This window comes from Oncorhynchus mykiss, chromosome 5, assembly GCF_057628025.1.
Source record: "Oncorhynchus mykiss isolate SJ-2025 chromosome 5, ASM5762802v1, whole genome shotgun sequence".
Lineage (NCBI taxonomy): Eukaryota > Metazoa > Chordata > Actinopteri > Salmoniformes > Salmonidae > Oncorhynchus > Oncorhynchus mykiss.
The window spans coordinates 89,371,385-89,385,080 of NC_143026.1; the positions used below are offsets into that span (position 1 = coordinate 89,371,385).

Here is a 13,696-nt window from a genome sequence, read left to right on the forward strand (position 1 = left end):
AGGAGACAGAACGCATCTCCTTCCTGAGCGGTATGACGGCTGCGTGGTCCCATGGTGTTTATACTTGCGTACTATTGTTTGTACAGATGAAGGTGGTACTTCAGGCGTTTGGAAATTGCTCCAAAGGATGAACCAGACTTGTGAATGTCTACAGTTATTTTTCTGAGGTCTTGGCTGAATTCTTTTGATTTTCCCATGATGTCAAGCAAAGAGGCACTGGGTTTGAAGGTAGGCCTTGAAATACATCCACAGGTACACCTCCAATTGACTCAAATTATGTCAATTAGCCTATTAGAAGCTTCTATCATTTTCTGGAATTTTCAAAGCTGTTTAAAGACACAGTCAACTTTGTTTATGTAAACTTCTGACCCACTGGAATTGTGATACAGTGAATTGCAAGTGAAATAATCTGTCTGTAAACAATTGTTGGAAAAATTATTTGTGTCAGGCGCAAAGTAGATGTCCTAACCGACTTGCCAAAACTATAGTTTGTTAACAAGAAATTTGTGGAGTGGTTGAAAAACAAGTTTTAATGACTCCAACCCAAGTGTATGTAAACTTCCGGCTTCAACTGTACATACACAACAGTATGTGGACACCCTTTCAACTTAGTGGATTTGGCTATGTCAGCCACACCCGTTGCTGACAGGTGTATAAAATCAAGCATGCAATCTCCATAGACAAACATTGGCAGTAGAATGGACTTACTGAAGAGCTCAGTGACTTTTAAATGTGACACCGTCATAGGAATGCCACCTTTCCAACAAGTCAGTTCATCACATTTCTGCCCTGCTAGAGGTGCCCCAGTCAATTGTAAGTGCTGTTATTGTGCAATGGAAACATCTAGAACCAACAGCTCAGCCATATAGGCTAATAGAACGGGACCACAGGTTGCTGAAGCGTGTAAAAAACCGTCTGTCCTTGGTTGCAACAGTCACTACCTCTGGAAGCAACGTCAGAACAATAACTGTTTGTCGGGAGCTTCATGAAATGGGTTTCCATGGCTGAGCAGCTGCACACAAGCCTAAGATCACCATGTGCAATGCCGAGCGATGGCTGGAGTGGTGTAAAGCTCGACACCATTGGACTCTGGAACAGTGGAAACTCGCTCTCTGGAGTGATGAATCACTCTTCACCATCTGGCAGTCCGATGGACAAATCTGGGTTTGGTGGATGCCAGGAGAACGCTACCTGCCCCAAGTGCCAACTGCTAAGTTTGGTGGAGGAAGAATAACTGTCTGGGGCTGTTTTCATGGTTCGGCCTAAGCCCCTTAGTTCCAGTGAAGGGAAATGTTTACAATACAGCATACAATAACATTCTGGACAATTCTGTGCTTCCAACTTTGTGGCAACAATTTAGGGAAGGCCCTTTCCTGTTTCAGCATGACAATACCCCGTGCACAAAGCGAGGTCAATACAGAAATGGTTACTCGAGACCAGTGTGGAAGAACTTGACTGGCCTGCACAGAGCCCTGACCTCAACCCCATCAAACACTTTTGGGATGAATTGGAACACCGACTATGAGCCAGACCTAATTGCTCCAAAATCAGTGCCGACCTCACTAATGCTCTTCTGGCTGAATGCAAGTAAGTCCCCTCAGCAATGTTCCAACATCTAGTGGAAAGCCTTCCCAGAAGAGTGGAAGCTGCTATAGCAGCAAAGGAGGGATCAACTCCATATTAATGCCCATGATTTTGGAATGAGATGTTAGACGAGCAGATGTCCACATACTTTTGGTCATATAGTGTATTTGATCAATAGATCTCGAATGTACTATGATCAACAGTATTAGAGTCATATTCTGTCTTGCTGTACACTCAGCATATTTCAACGAGAAGCTCCGCTTTCTTTTTGGCCACTTGTAAAGCAAGCTAGGGCTTCATATCCTCTGTTTTACACCAGTCAAATAATGGTTTTCAGATCCCAATTCTCTCACCAGGGCCCTCTCCGTCTCAAGGAGAGGAAAGGCAGAGGGGAGGTGGATGTAGCTCTCTCACTAACGACCTACCCACAACTGACCCCCAACACCTTAAACCTTTGGCCCAATTCTCTCATTATTTCCAATTACAACCTCATGTGGAATGGCATGCCAGTAGAGATTAGTTACTGTACTGGACCAAACAACACCAGCCCAGACTGCTATACTGTTAGAAAAAAGAGTTCCAAAGGGGTTCTTCAGCTGTCCCCGTAGGAGAACACTTTTTGGTTCCAGGTAGAACCCTTTCAGTTCCAGGTAGAACACTTTTTGGTTCCAGGTAGAACCCTTTCAGTTCCAGGTAGAATGCTTTTTGGTTCCAGGTAGAACCCTTTCAGTTCCAGGTAGAACCCTTTCGGTTCCAGGTAGAACACTTTCGGTTCCAGGTAGAACACTTTCGTTCCAGGTAGAACACTTTTTGGTTCCAGGTAGAACGCTTTTTGGTTTCTGGAAGAACCCTTTTGGGTTCCATCTACATGGAACCCAAAAGGTTTCTACCTGGAACTGAAAGGGTTCTACCTGGAACCGAAAGGGTTCTACCTGCTACCTGGAACCGAAAGGGTTCTACCTGGAACCAAAAAGTTTTCTACCTGGAACTGAAAGTGTTCTACCTGGAACCAAAAAGTGTTATTCAAGTTCTCGATAACACCTTACCTTCAAAGCGTGTACTGGGTGTGTGTGTGTGTGTGTGTGTAAAATCTCTGACTAATATGGCTCTAGTGTTTGTGTGTGTGTGTAAAATCTCTGACTAATATGGCTCTAGTGTTTGTGTGTGTGCGTGTGTGTGTGTGTGTGTGTATGAGTGCTTGTCGTGTGTGTCTAACCTCCCCCACTACCATTGCATTGTTGCAGGTGTGTGTGAGTGTGAACGTGTGTTTGTGTGTGTGTGAATATGCCAGCCTGCGCTCGCATGTGTGTGTGTGTGTGCGTGTGAATGTGCCTGCCAATTTGTGTGATATAATAATATCTAATATATGCCATTTAGCAGACGTTTTTATTGAAAGTGAGTTAGTCATGCTTGTAATACATGTGTGCGTGTGTATGTGTATGTGTATGCCCCCCTGTGTGTCTCACCTCTCCCACTCCTCTGGGTCCAGTTCGTTGCCAGTCTCTCCTCCAGTGGTGTACTCTGTTTCGTACTGTGATTCATCCAGCTCAGGGTTGCGCCGGCGCCTCTTCCCCCTGTTAGCAGAGGGCTTCCTGACCCCCCCTGCCTCCTCAGAGGGGCTGGAACTGGCCCCCTGGGAGGGCTGGTCCGAGGGAAGGATAGCCAGATGCTCCGAATACCTAAGGCACAACAATAACATTCAATATAAACACAACAATGAATATAATACCTGAATACCTCTGCTCTATCTACCAAAAACACTCTGAATACCTGAATACCCCTGCTCTATCTATCAAAAACACTCTTAATACCTGAATAGCTCTGCTCTATCTACCAAAAACACTCTGTGAATACCTGAATACCTCTGCTCTATGTACCAAAAATGACCTTCGTTTTGACTTTAGTTTCTATGACCTTAGTCATGGCCATAGTTTATTGTCACATACAACCAAGAACAAATCAGCCATGACCTTCCTATTGTTTCTGATCCACTTAAAGGGAAAAACGACAATGAAGTACGTGAATGTAACTGATTACAAGTCACCGAAACCACTGGACAAATGGAAGAGACAGACTCCGGATTTCCTTAATAAAAGGAGGGGAAGAGCAAGTTCACTGTTGAGTTAGCAGGGATTTAAGGTTTCATCTCAAGGCACAGTGGAAGTGGCTATGATATTACAGCAGAGCACCATATAATATAAACTAGCAGGTTATGTCTACAAGGTTGGGGAAGTCTTGAAGCTAGCATTCCTCTGTTTATAAAGCAGGACTTTTTTTAGGAGTTTAATCAACATTACATAAACTCAGCAAAAGGAACGTCCTCTCACTGTCAACTGCGTTTAATTTTCAGCAAACTTAACATGTGTAAATATTTGTATGAACATAACAAGATTCAACAACTGAGACCTAAACTGAACAAGACATGTGACTAACAGAAATTGAATATTGTGTCCCTGAACAAAGGGGGGGTCAAAATCAAAAGTAACAGTCAGTATCTGGTGTGGCCACCAGCTGTATTAAGTACTGCAGTGCATCTTCTCCTCAAGGCACCAGATTTGCCAGTTCTTGCTGTGAGATGTTACCCCACTCTTTCACCAAGGCACCTGCAAGTTCCCGGATATTTCTGGGGGAAATGGCCCTAGCCCTCACCCTCTGATCCAACAGGTCCCAGACGTGCTCAATGGGATTGAGATCCGGGCTCTTTGCTGGCCACGGCAGAACACTGACATTCCTGTCTTGCAGGAAATCACACAGAACGAGCAGAATGGCTGTTGGCATTGTCATGCTGGAGGGTCATGTCAGGTTGAGCCTTCAGGAAGGGAAACACATGAGGGAGGAGGATATCTTCCCTGTAACGCACAGTGTTGAGATTGCCTGCAATGATAACAAACTCAGTCCGATGATGCTGACACACCGCCCCAGACCATGACAAACCCTCCACCTCCAAATCGATCCCGCTCCAGAGTACAGGCCTCGGTGTAACGCTCATTCCATTCGACGATAAACGAGAATCCGACCATCACCCCTGGTGAGACAAAACCACGCCTCTCTCAGCCTATTGCGGACAGTCTGAGCACTGATGGAGGGATTGTGCGTTCCTGATGTAACTCAGGCAGTTGTTGTTGCCATCCTGTACCTGTCCCGCAGGTGTGATGTTCGGATGTACCAATCCTGTGCAGGTGTTATTACACGTGGTCTGCCACTGCAGGGACGATCAGTTGTCCATCCTGTCTCACTGTAGCGCTGTCTTAGGCGTCTCACAGTACGGACATTGCAATTTATTGCCCTGGCCACATCTGCAGTCCTCATGCCTCCTTGCAGCATGCCTAAGGCACGTTCACGCAGATGAGCAGGGACCCTGGGCATCTTTCTTTTGGTGTTTTTCAGAGTGTTTTTCAGAGTAAGTAGAAAGGCCTCTTTAGTGTCCTAAGTTTTCATAACTGTGACCTTAATTGCCTACCGTCTGTAAGCTGTTAGTGTCTTAACGACCGTTCCACAGGTGCATGTTCATCAATTGTTTATGGTTCTTTGAACAAGCATGGGAAACAATGTTTAAACCCTTCACGATGAAGATCTGTGAAGTTATTTGGATTTTTATGAATTATCTTTGAAAGACACGCTCCTGAAAAAGGGACGTTTTTGTTTTTTTGCTAAGTTCATAAAGCATCACTAAGGGTTGATATATGGTGAGAGCTACAATATTTCTTATTCAGTCTAATTGATTTGTTTATAATCATTTATAAGCATGTACCCATTATTATTGTTCCAATAACTGTTCTAAATATGTATGAGCCTCAACTCTTAATGAGCAGTTTACAGATGTGTGTGTTGACTTTCCATGATACTTCCGAGGGCGGTCGATACAGTACCCTCCTGTCCCAGGCACTGGACTTCATGAAGTAAGTTTTGTTTGACATATGGCCTGATAGAGGCATTGTTTACTGCACAGCACCAGGTCTTGTGCACCCATTTGCAAATAAGACCACTTGACCAGGCACGTGACCAAGTACTTGACCTGATACGTGTAACTCTGACAGAAGTGCGTCTGTCCGTATACTTTCAACATGCGTCGTTCCTTCCGTCCTTCCTGAATGTTATCAATGATCTGACATCACCGGCGGATAGGTGAAAGCTACTTACTGGAAGCCTGTCTCACACCCATCCCTATTATGTCAGATCAGTGATTACGAAGGGAGGAAGGAATGGTGCAGGTTATTGTAAACACACAAACAGACCTAATTTTACTTTAACAGTTACACATAGCCTACAAGCTGAAGTACAATACTTTCTCTTATTTGTATAGAGTTGCGCAAGACGCAGTTCTATATTCTCTAAGAAAGTGTCACGTTCTGACCTTTATTCCTTTGTTTTGTCTTTATTTAGTATGATCAGGGCGTGAGTTGGGGTGGGCAGTCTATGTTAGTTTTTCTATATTTTTCAGTGTTTGTGTGTCTGCACCAGATAGAACTGTTTCGGTTGTCACTTTGTTGTTTAGTATTTTTAAATGTTCAGTTTCTTATTAAAAAGATGAACACTAACCACGCTTTGGTCCTCTCCTCCTTCCACCAACGACAACCCTTACAGAAAAATGGTTCCGACGGAGAAGCGCGACATCCTACGAGTTCCAAACAGACTTTAGTGACTTTTTCGTGTTTATCTTGACTTTTTTTTTGTACAAAAAGTTCATACTATTATCACATGTGACCACCAAGCACTTCTGGACATCAGATCAACACTTACAAACCTCAATTTAACTTCAAATCCCACTTCAACTCTGACTCAGCTGTTCCTTTGTTCATACCGGACCTTTGTTTCATTGGCTATCAAAACGCTGCAGGCGTAGACGTGGCAGACGGGCCGGCACGGGCCGGCATCCTGGCGAGACTGGAACAAAGAGAAAATCGACTGGCATTCCCCTCCGTTCTATTGGCAAATGTTCAGTCACCGGAGAATAAGATGGATGAGCTTCACTCGCGAGTCTAATATCAGGGAGACTTGAAAAGCAGCAATATTATATGTGTTGCAGAAACGTCGCTGGATTACTATAAGCATTTCTACATGCATTTCGCTACACCTGCAATAACATGCTAAACACCCATATGTGGCAAATAAAATTAGATTTGATATGTACGTAGAACTCAGTGGTTTCTCCATGCAGCGGCACGATCGGACGAAGACGGCCTCCGGAAAGTCCAATGGGGGAGGGGTGTGTCTACCAACACGTCTCCCTCACTTTTACCAACACTTCTACCAACACGTCTCCCTCACTTTTACCAACACTTCTACCAACACGTCTACCAACACGTCTACCTCATTTCTACCAACACGTCTACCTCACTTCTCCCAACACATCTACCTCACATCTACCTCACTTCTACCAACACGTCTACCTCACTTCTACCAACACGTCTACCTCACTTCTACCAACACGTCTACCTCACTTCTACCAACACGTCTACCTCACTTCTACCAACACGTCTACCTCACTTCTACCAACACGTCTACCTCACTTCTACCAACACGTCTACCTCACTTCTACCAACACGTCTACCTCACTTCTACCCACACGTCTACCTCACTTCTACCAACACGTCTACCTCACTTCTACCAACACGTCTACCTCACTTCTACCAACACGTCTACCTCACTTCTACCAACACGTCTACCTCACGTCTACCTCACTTCTACCAACACGTCTACCTCACTTCTACCAACACGTCTACCAACATTTCTACCAACACGTCTACCGACAGGTCTACCTCACGTCTACCGACACGTCTACCAACACGTCTACCGACACGTCTACCAACACGTCTACCGACACGTCTGCCAACACGTATACCTCACGTCTACCTCACTTCGACCAACCAGAGGTGCTAAAACTCTAGACCACTTTTATTCTACCCAGAGAAATGCATAAAAGGTCCTCCCTTGTCCTTCTTTATGCAAAACTGACCATGACTCTATTCTCCTGCTTCCTGTTTACAAACAAAAGCTCCAACAGGAAGTACCAGTGATGCGCTAAATACGGAAGTGGTATAATGATGCGGACGTGAGGCTACAAGACTGTTTTGCTACTAAAGACTGGGATATGTTCCAGGTCTTCTACATCAAGACTCCAGCCACCCACGCCATAGACTGTTTACTCTGCTACCGTCCGGCAAACGGGACCGGAGCATCGGCTCTCGGACAAGCAGGCTCAGCGAGCTTCTACTCCCAAGCCATAAGACTGCTAGATAGCCATAAGACTGCTAAAAAGTTAATTAAACGGCCGAGGAACTTAACTTTCTACCTTCTCCACTACTATCCCGTCGATGTGGATAGGGGGTGCTCCCTCTGCTGTTCACGATCATCTCCTTTCTTTTGTTGACGTTGAGTGTGAGGTTATTTTCCTGACACCACACTCCGAGGACCCTCGTCTCCTCCCTGTAGGCATTGTTGGTAATCAAGCCTCGTCTCCTCCCTGTCGTCATTGTTGGTAATCAAGCCTACCACTGTAGTGTCGTCTGCAAACTTGATGATTGAGTTGGAGGCGTGCATGGCCACGCAGTCATGGGTGAACAGGGAGTACAGGAGAGGGCTGAGAACGCACCCTTGTGGGGCCCCAGTGTTGAGGATCAGCAGGGTGGAGATGTTTCCTACCTTCACCACCTGGGGGCGGCCCATCAAAGTCCAGGACTCAGTTGCACAGGGCGGGGTTGAGACCCAGGGTCTCGAGCTTAATGACGAATTTGGAGGGTACTATGGTGTTAAATGCTGAGCTGTAATACATGAACAGCATTCTTACATAGGTATTCCTCTTGTCCAGATGGGTTAGGGCAGTGTGCAGTGTGATTGCAATTGTGTTGTCTGTGAACCTATTGTGGCGGTAAGCAAATTGGAGTGGGTTTAGCATGTAAGGCCCTGCATCTCAGTGCTAGAGGCGTCCCTACAGACCCTGGTTCAATCCTGGGCTGTATCACAACCGGCTGTGATCGGGAGTCCCATAGGGCGGTGCACCATTGGCCCAGCGTCGTCCGGGTTAGGGGAGGGTTTAACCGGGGTAGGCCATCATTGTAAATAAGAATGTGTTATTAACTGACTTTCCTAGTTAAATAAAGGTTCAATTAAAAATAAATAATAATAATAATCTTGATACACACAGGAAACTGTTGGGCGTGAAAAACCCAGCAGCGTTGCAGTTCCTGACTTACTCAAACCGGTGTGCCTGGCACCTACTACCATATCCCATTCAAAGGAACTTAAATCTTTTGTCTTGCCCAACATTTAGATCTGCCAGAATCAGAGGTAGTATGGAGGACCAGGGAAGTTCTCTGCTTAGTGTGTCCGCTAGATCAGAGGCAATAGAGATGACCAGGGATGTTCTCTTGATAAGTGCGTGAATTTGACCATTTTCCTGTCCTGCTAACCAATCAAAAAATGTAATGACTTGCCTAAGTTTGCCTAGTTTTGGGTGTCAGGGAAAATGTATGGAGTAAAAAGTACATTATTTTCCTTAGGAATGTAGTGAAGTAAAAGTTGTCAAAAATATAAATACTAAAGTAAAGTACAGAAACCACAAAACACTATTTAAGTTGAAGTCTCTTTACTGAAGTACTTTACACCACTGATTGTAGGCAGGCCCACATTATTTGAGCCATGCAGCTCCCGTAAAACCCCCTCCATGATGTAGTCTACATATGTCCATGCCCATCATGAAACAAGAGATGAGAGCCTCAGTGAATACCGGTGAACCTCGTATTTAGAGGTTATTGTCCTGTAACAATTGTTTGTTTTTCCGTTTCATATTTTTTAAACCCTCCGTAGGCTGCCCTTACTTTCCCTTCCCTTTCCCTAGGAACAGGCTGGTTCAACAACAATGCATCGTGTTTCTTCTTTATCCTGCCAATTTTATGATATTTTATGACATTTGACATGTATTTACTGAAAAAAAAAGCTTGTATTTCATTTTATTAAAACCAAACGTATTACCGGTAGAATGATTCACTGCCTGGTTTTATGGTGAGGACATCTGTGGCCCTTATATCAGTGTAAATGTTATGTACACTACATACTGTATTTACAGCAGGCCTAGCCCCTATATCAGTGTGAATGTTATGTACACGACATACTGTATTTACAGCAGGCCTAGCCCCTATATCAGTGTGAATGTTATGTACACTACATACTGTATTTACAGCAGGCCTAGCCCCTATATCAGTGTGAATGTTATGTACACTGCATACTGTATTTACAGCAGGCCTAGCCCCTATATCAGTGTGAATGTTATGTACACTACATACTGTATTTACAGCAGGCCTAGCCCCTATATCAGTGTGAATGTTATGTACACTGCATACTGTATTTACAGCAGGCCTAGCCCCTATATCAGTGTGAATGTTATGTACACTACATACTGTATTTTAACATTGAAGACATGCAATTACATAGAACAATGTGGACTGCAAACAGGTTCAAGTTAACATATATTTAGAATCGATGGGACAAATCTGAATTTTGTTATTCTCTTTCTGTAACAGTTAAACAAATATAATATAATGGACTAACAATGGAATTGGAGTTGATTCCAAGGCGGTCCATAAAAGACCGTAAATACACGACTTGAAGCAACCACATATTCAGCCATGGAGCACGTTGTGATTGGCCAGTGAAGGGCCACGCCTTGACACACCCACAGCTTGTTAATTCATCAAAAACCCGACCCTTTCGCGCCAACGCCAGCAACTGCGCCGATAATTGTGCTTGTGAAAACGGAACAAATATTTCTGACATACCCCCGAAACCATAGCGCTACCGCCCAGCGCTTAGATTCACCATGACGTTAGGTTTGTTGAAATAGAGCCCCGTGTCTCAATTGCCGAGACGGCTTAAAGATCCCTCTTTAACAGTTCTCCTGTCCTTCATCTACACTGACTGAGGTGGATTGGTGACATCAAGAAGGGATCGTAGCGTTCACCTGGATTCACCTGGATTCAGCTGGTCAGTCCATATCATGGAAAGAGCAGGCGTTCCTAATGTTTTGGACGTGTTTGCCTTCAGAGAGTATTCACACCCCTTGACTGTACAGGCTGAATTCAGATGTGTTGTTGTCACTGACCTACACACAATAGCCCATAATGTCAAAGTGGACAAAATAATTATACATTTTTACTAATTAATTAATTAATGAAAAGCTGAAATGTCTTGAGTCAATAAGTATTCAACACCTTTGTTATAGCAAGCCTAAATAAGTTCAGGTCTAAAAATGTACTTAAACAAGTCACATAATAAGTTGCATGGATTCACTCTGTGTGCAATAATAGTGTTTAACATGATTTTTGAATGACTACCTCCTCTCTGAACCCCACACATACAATTATCTGTAAGGTCTGTTAGTTCAGCAGTGAATTTCAAACACAGATTCAACCACAAAGACCAGGGAGGTTTTCCAATGCCTCACAAACGACACCTATTAGTAGATGGGTACAACATATTTAAAAAAGCACATATTGAATATACTTTTGAGCATGGTGAAGTTTTTAATTACACTTTGGATGGTGTATCAATACGCCCAGTCACTACACAGATACAGCTGTCCTTCCTAACTCAGTTGGCGGAGAGGAAGGAAGGATGACTTTAAAACAGTCACAGGGTTTAATGGCTGTGATAGTAGAAAACTGAGGATGGATCAACAACATTGTAGTTACTCCACAACACAAAGTGAAAAAAAAGGAAGCCTGTACAGAATAAGAATATATTCCAAAACATGCTTCCTGTTTGCAACAAGGCACTAAAATAATACTGCTAAAAATGTGGCAAAGAAATGTACTTTATGTCCTGAATACAAAGTGTTACTGTATGTTTGGAAAATCCATTCTCCACATTTTCAAACATAGTGGTGTCTGCATCATGTTATGGGTATGCTTTTAATCAATAAGGACCGTGGAGTTTTTCAGGATTAAAAATAATCGGAATGGAGCTAAGCACAGACAAAACCCTAGAGGAAAACCTTCCTCAGTCTGCTTTCCACCAGACACTGGGAGATGAATTTACCTTTCAGCAGAACAATAACCTAAAACACAAGGCCAAATCTACACAGGAGTTACTTTCCAAGAAGACAGTGAATGTTCCTGAGTGGCAGAGTTACAGTTTTGACTTAAATCTACTAGAAAATATATGGCAAGACCTGAAAATGGTTGACTGGCAATGATCACCAACCAATTTGACTGGAAGAATTTAAAATAATAATAATGGGCAAATGTTGCACAAACCAGGTGTGAAAAGCACTTAGAGACTTACCCAGAAACCTTCACAGCTATAATCCTCTGTGAAAGGTGGGAAAACTTATGTAAATTAGATATTTATGTATTTCATTTTCAATACATTTTCTAAAATGTCTAAAAACATGTTTTTTTTTTCTCACTTTGTCAGTATGGGGTATTGTGATGTCATTATGGGGTATTGTGATGTCATTATGGGGTATTGTGATGTCATTATGGGGTATTGTGATGTCATTATGGGGTATTGTGATGTCATTATGGGGTATTGTGTGTAGATGCGTAAAAATCTATTTTTAATTCAGGCTGTAAAACAACAAAATGTGGAATAAGTCAAGGGGTATGAATACTTTCTCAAGGCACTGTAGATACACACTCACTCACACACAATACACACACACTAGATACATACACACATGCACACACACACACTCACTCACTCACTCACTCACTCACTCACTCACTCACACACAATACACTCACACACAGGCATACACACACACACACACACACTCACTCACACACAATACACTCACACACATGCATGCACACACACACACACACACACTCACTCACACACAATACACTCACACACACATGCATGCACACACACACACACACTCACTCACTCACTCACACACAATACACTCACACTACATACGCACACACACGCATTCACTCACTCACTCACTCACTCACTCACTCACACAATACACTCACACACACATGCATGCACACACACACACACTCCCTCACACACAATACACTCACACTACATACGCACACACATGCATGCACACACACACACACACACACACTCACTCACTCACTCACACACAATACACTCACACTAGATATGCACACACATGCATGCATGCACACACACACACACACACACACACACACACTACTGTGTAACCCTGCCTTCATGTACATACAGTATCTACCTCAAATACCGTGTAACCCTGCCTTCATGTACATACAGTATCTACCTCAAATACCGTGTAACCCTGCCTTCATGTACATACAGTATCTACCTCAAATACCGTGTAACCCTGCCTTCATGTACATACAGTATCTACCTCAAATACTGTGTAACCCTGCCTTCATGTACATACAGTATCTACCTCAAATACCGTGTAACCCTGCCTTCATGTACATACAGTATCTACCTCAAATACCGTGTAACCCTGCCTTCATGTACATACAGTATCTAGCTCAAATACCGTGTAACCCTGCCTTCATGTACATACAGTATCTAGCTCAAATACCGTGTAACCCTGCCTTCATGTACATACAGTATCTACCTCAAATACCGTGTAACCCTGCCTTCATGTACATACAGTATCTACCTCAAATACTGTGTAACCCTGCCTTCATGTACATACAGTATCTACCTCAAATACCGTGTAACTCTGCCTTCATGTACATACAGTATCTACCTCAAATACCGTGTAACCCTGCCTTCATGTACATACAGTATCTACCTCAAATACCGTGTAACCCTGCCTTCATGTACATACAGTATCTACCTCAAATACCGTGTAACCCTGCCTTCATGTACATACAGTATCTACCTCAAATACCGTGTAACCCTGCCTTCATGTACATACAGTATCTACCTCAAATACTGTGTAACCCTGCCTTCAAGTACATACAGTATCTACCTCAAATACTGTGTAACCCTGCCTTCAAGTACATACAGTATCTACCTCAAATACCGTGTAACCCTGCCTTCATGTACATACAGTATCTACCTCAAATACTGTGTAACCCTGCCTTCATGTACATACAGTATCTACCTCAAATACCGTGTAACCCTGCCTTCATGTACATACAGTATCTACCTCAAATAC

The 13,696-nt window shown here is 43.4% G+C and overlaps 1 protein-coding gene across 1 annotated transcript in view; it reads right to left on the reverse strand.

The window, feature by feature from the left end:
• si:ch73-61d6.3 (occludin) overlaps positions 1-13,696 on the reverse strand; it is a 38,155-nt gene that overhangs the window by 4,214 nt on the left and 20,245 nt on the right. The window contains exon 5 of the mRNA XM_021604721.3: positions 3,051-3,263. Coding sequence (XP_021460396.3) covers positions 3,051-3,263 — 213 coding nt within the window. The remainder of the gene's footprint in view (positions 1-3,050; positions 3,264-13,696) is intronic.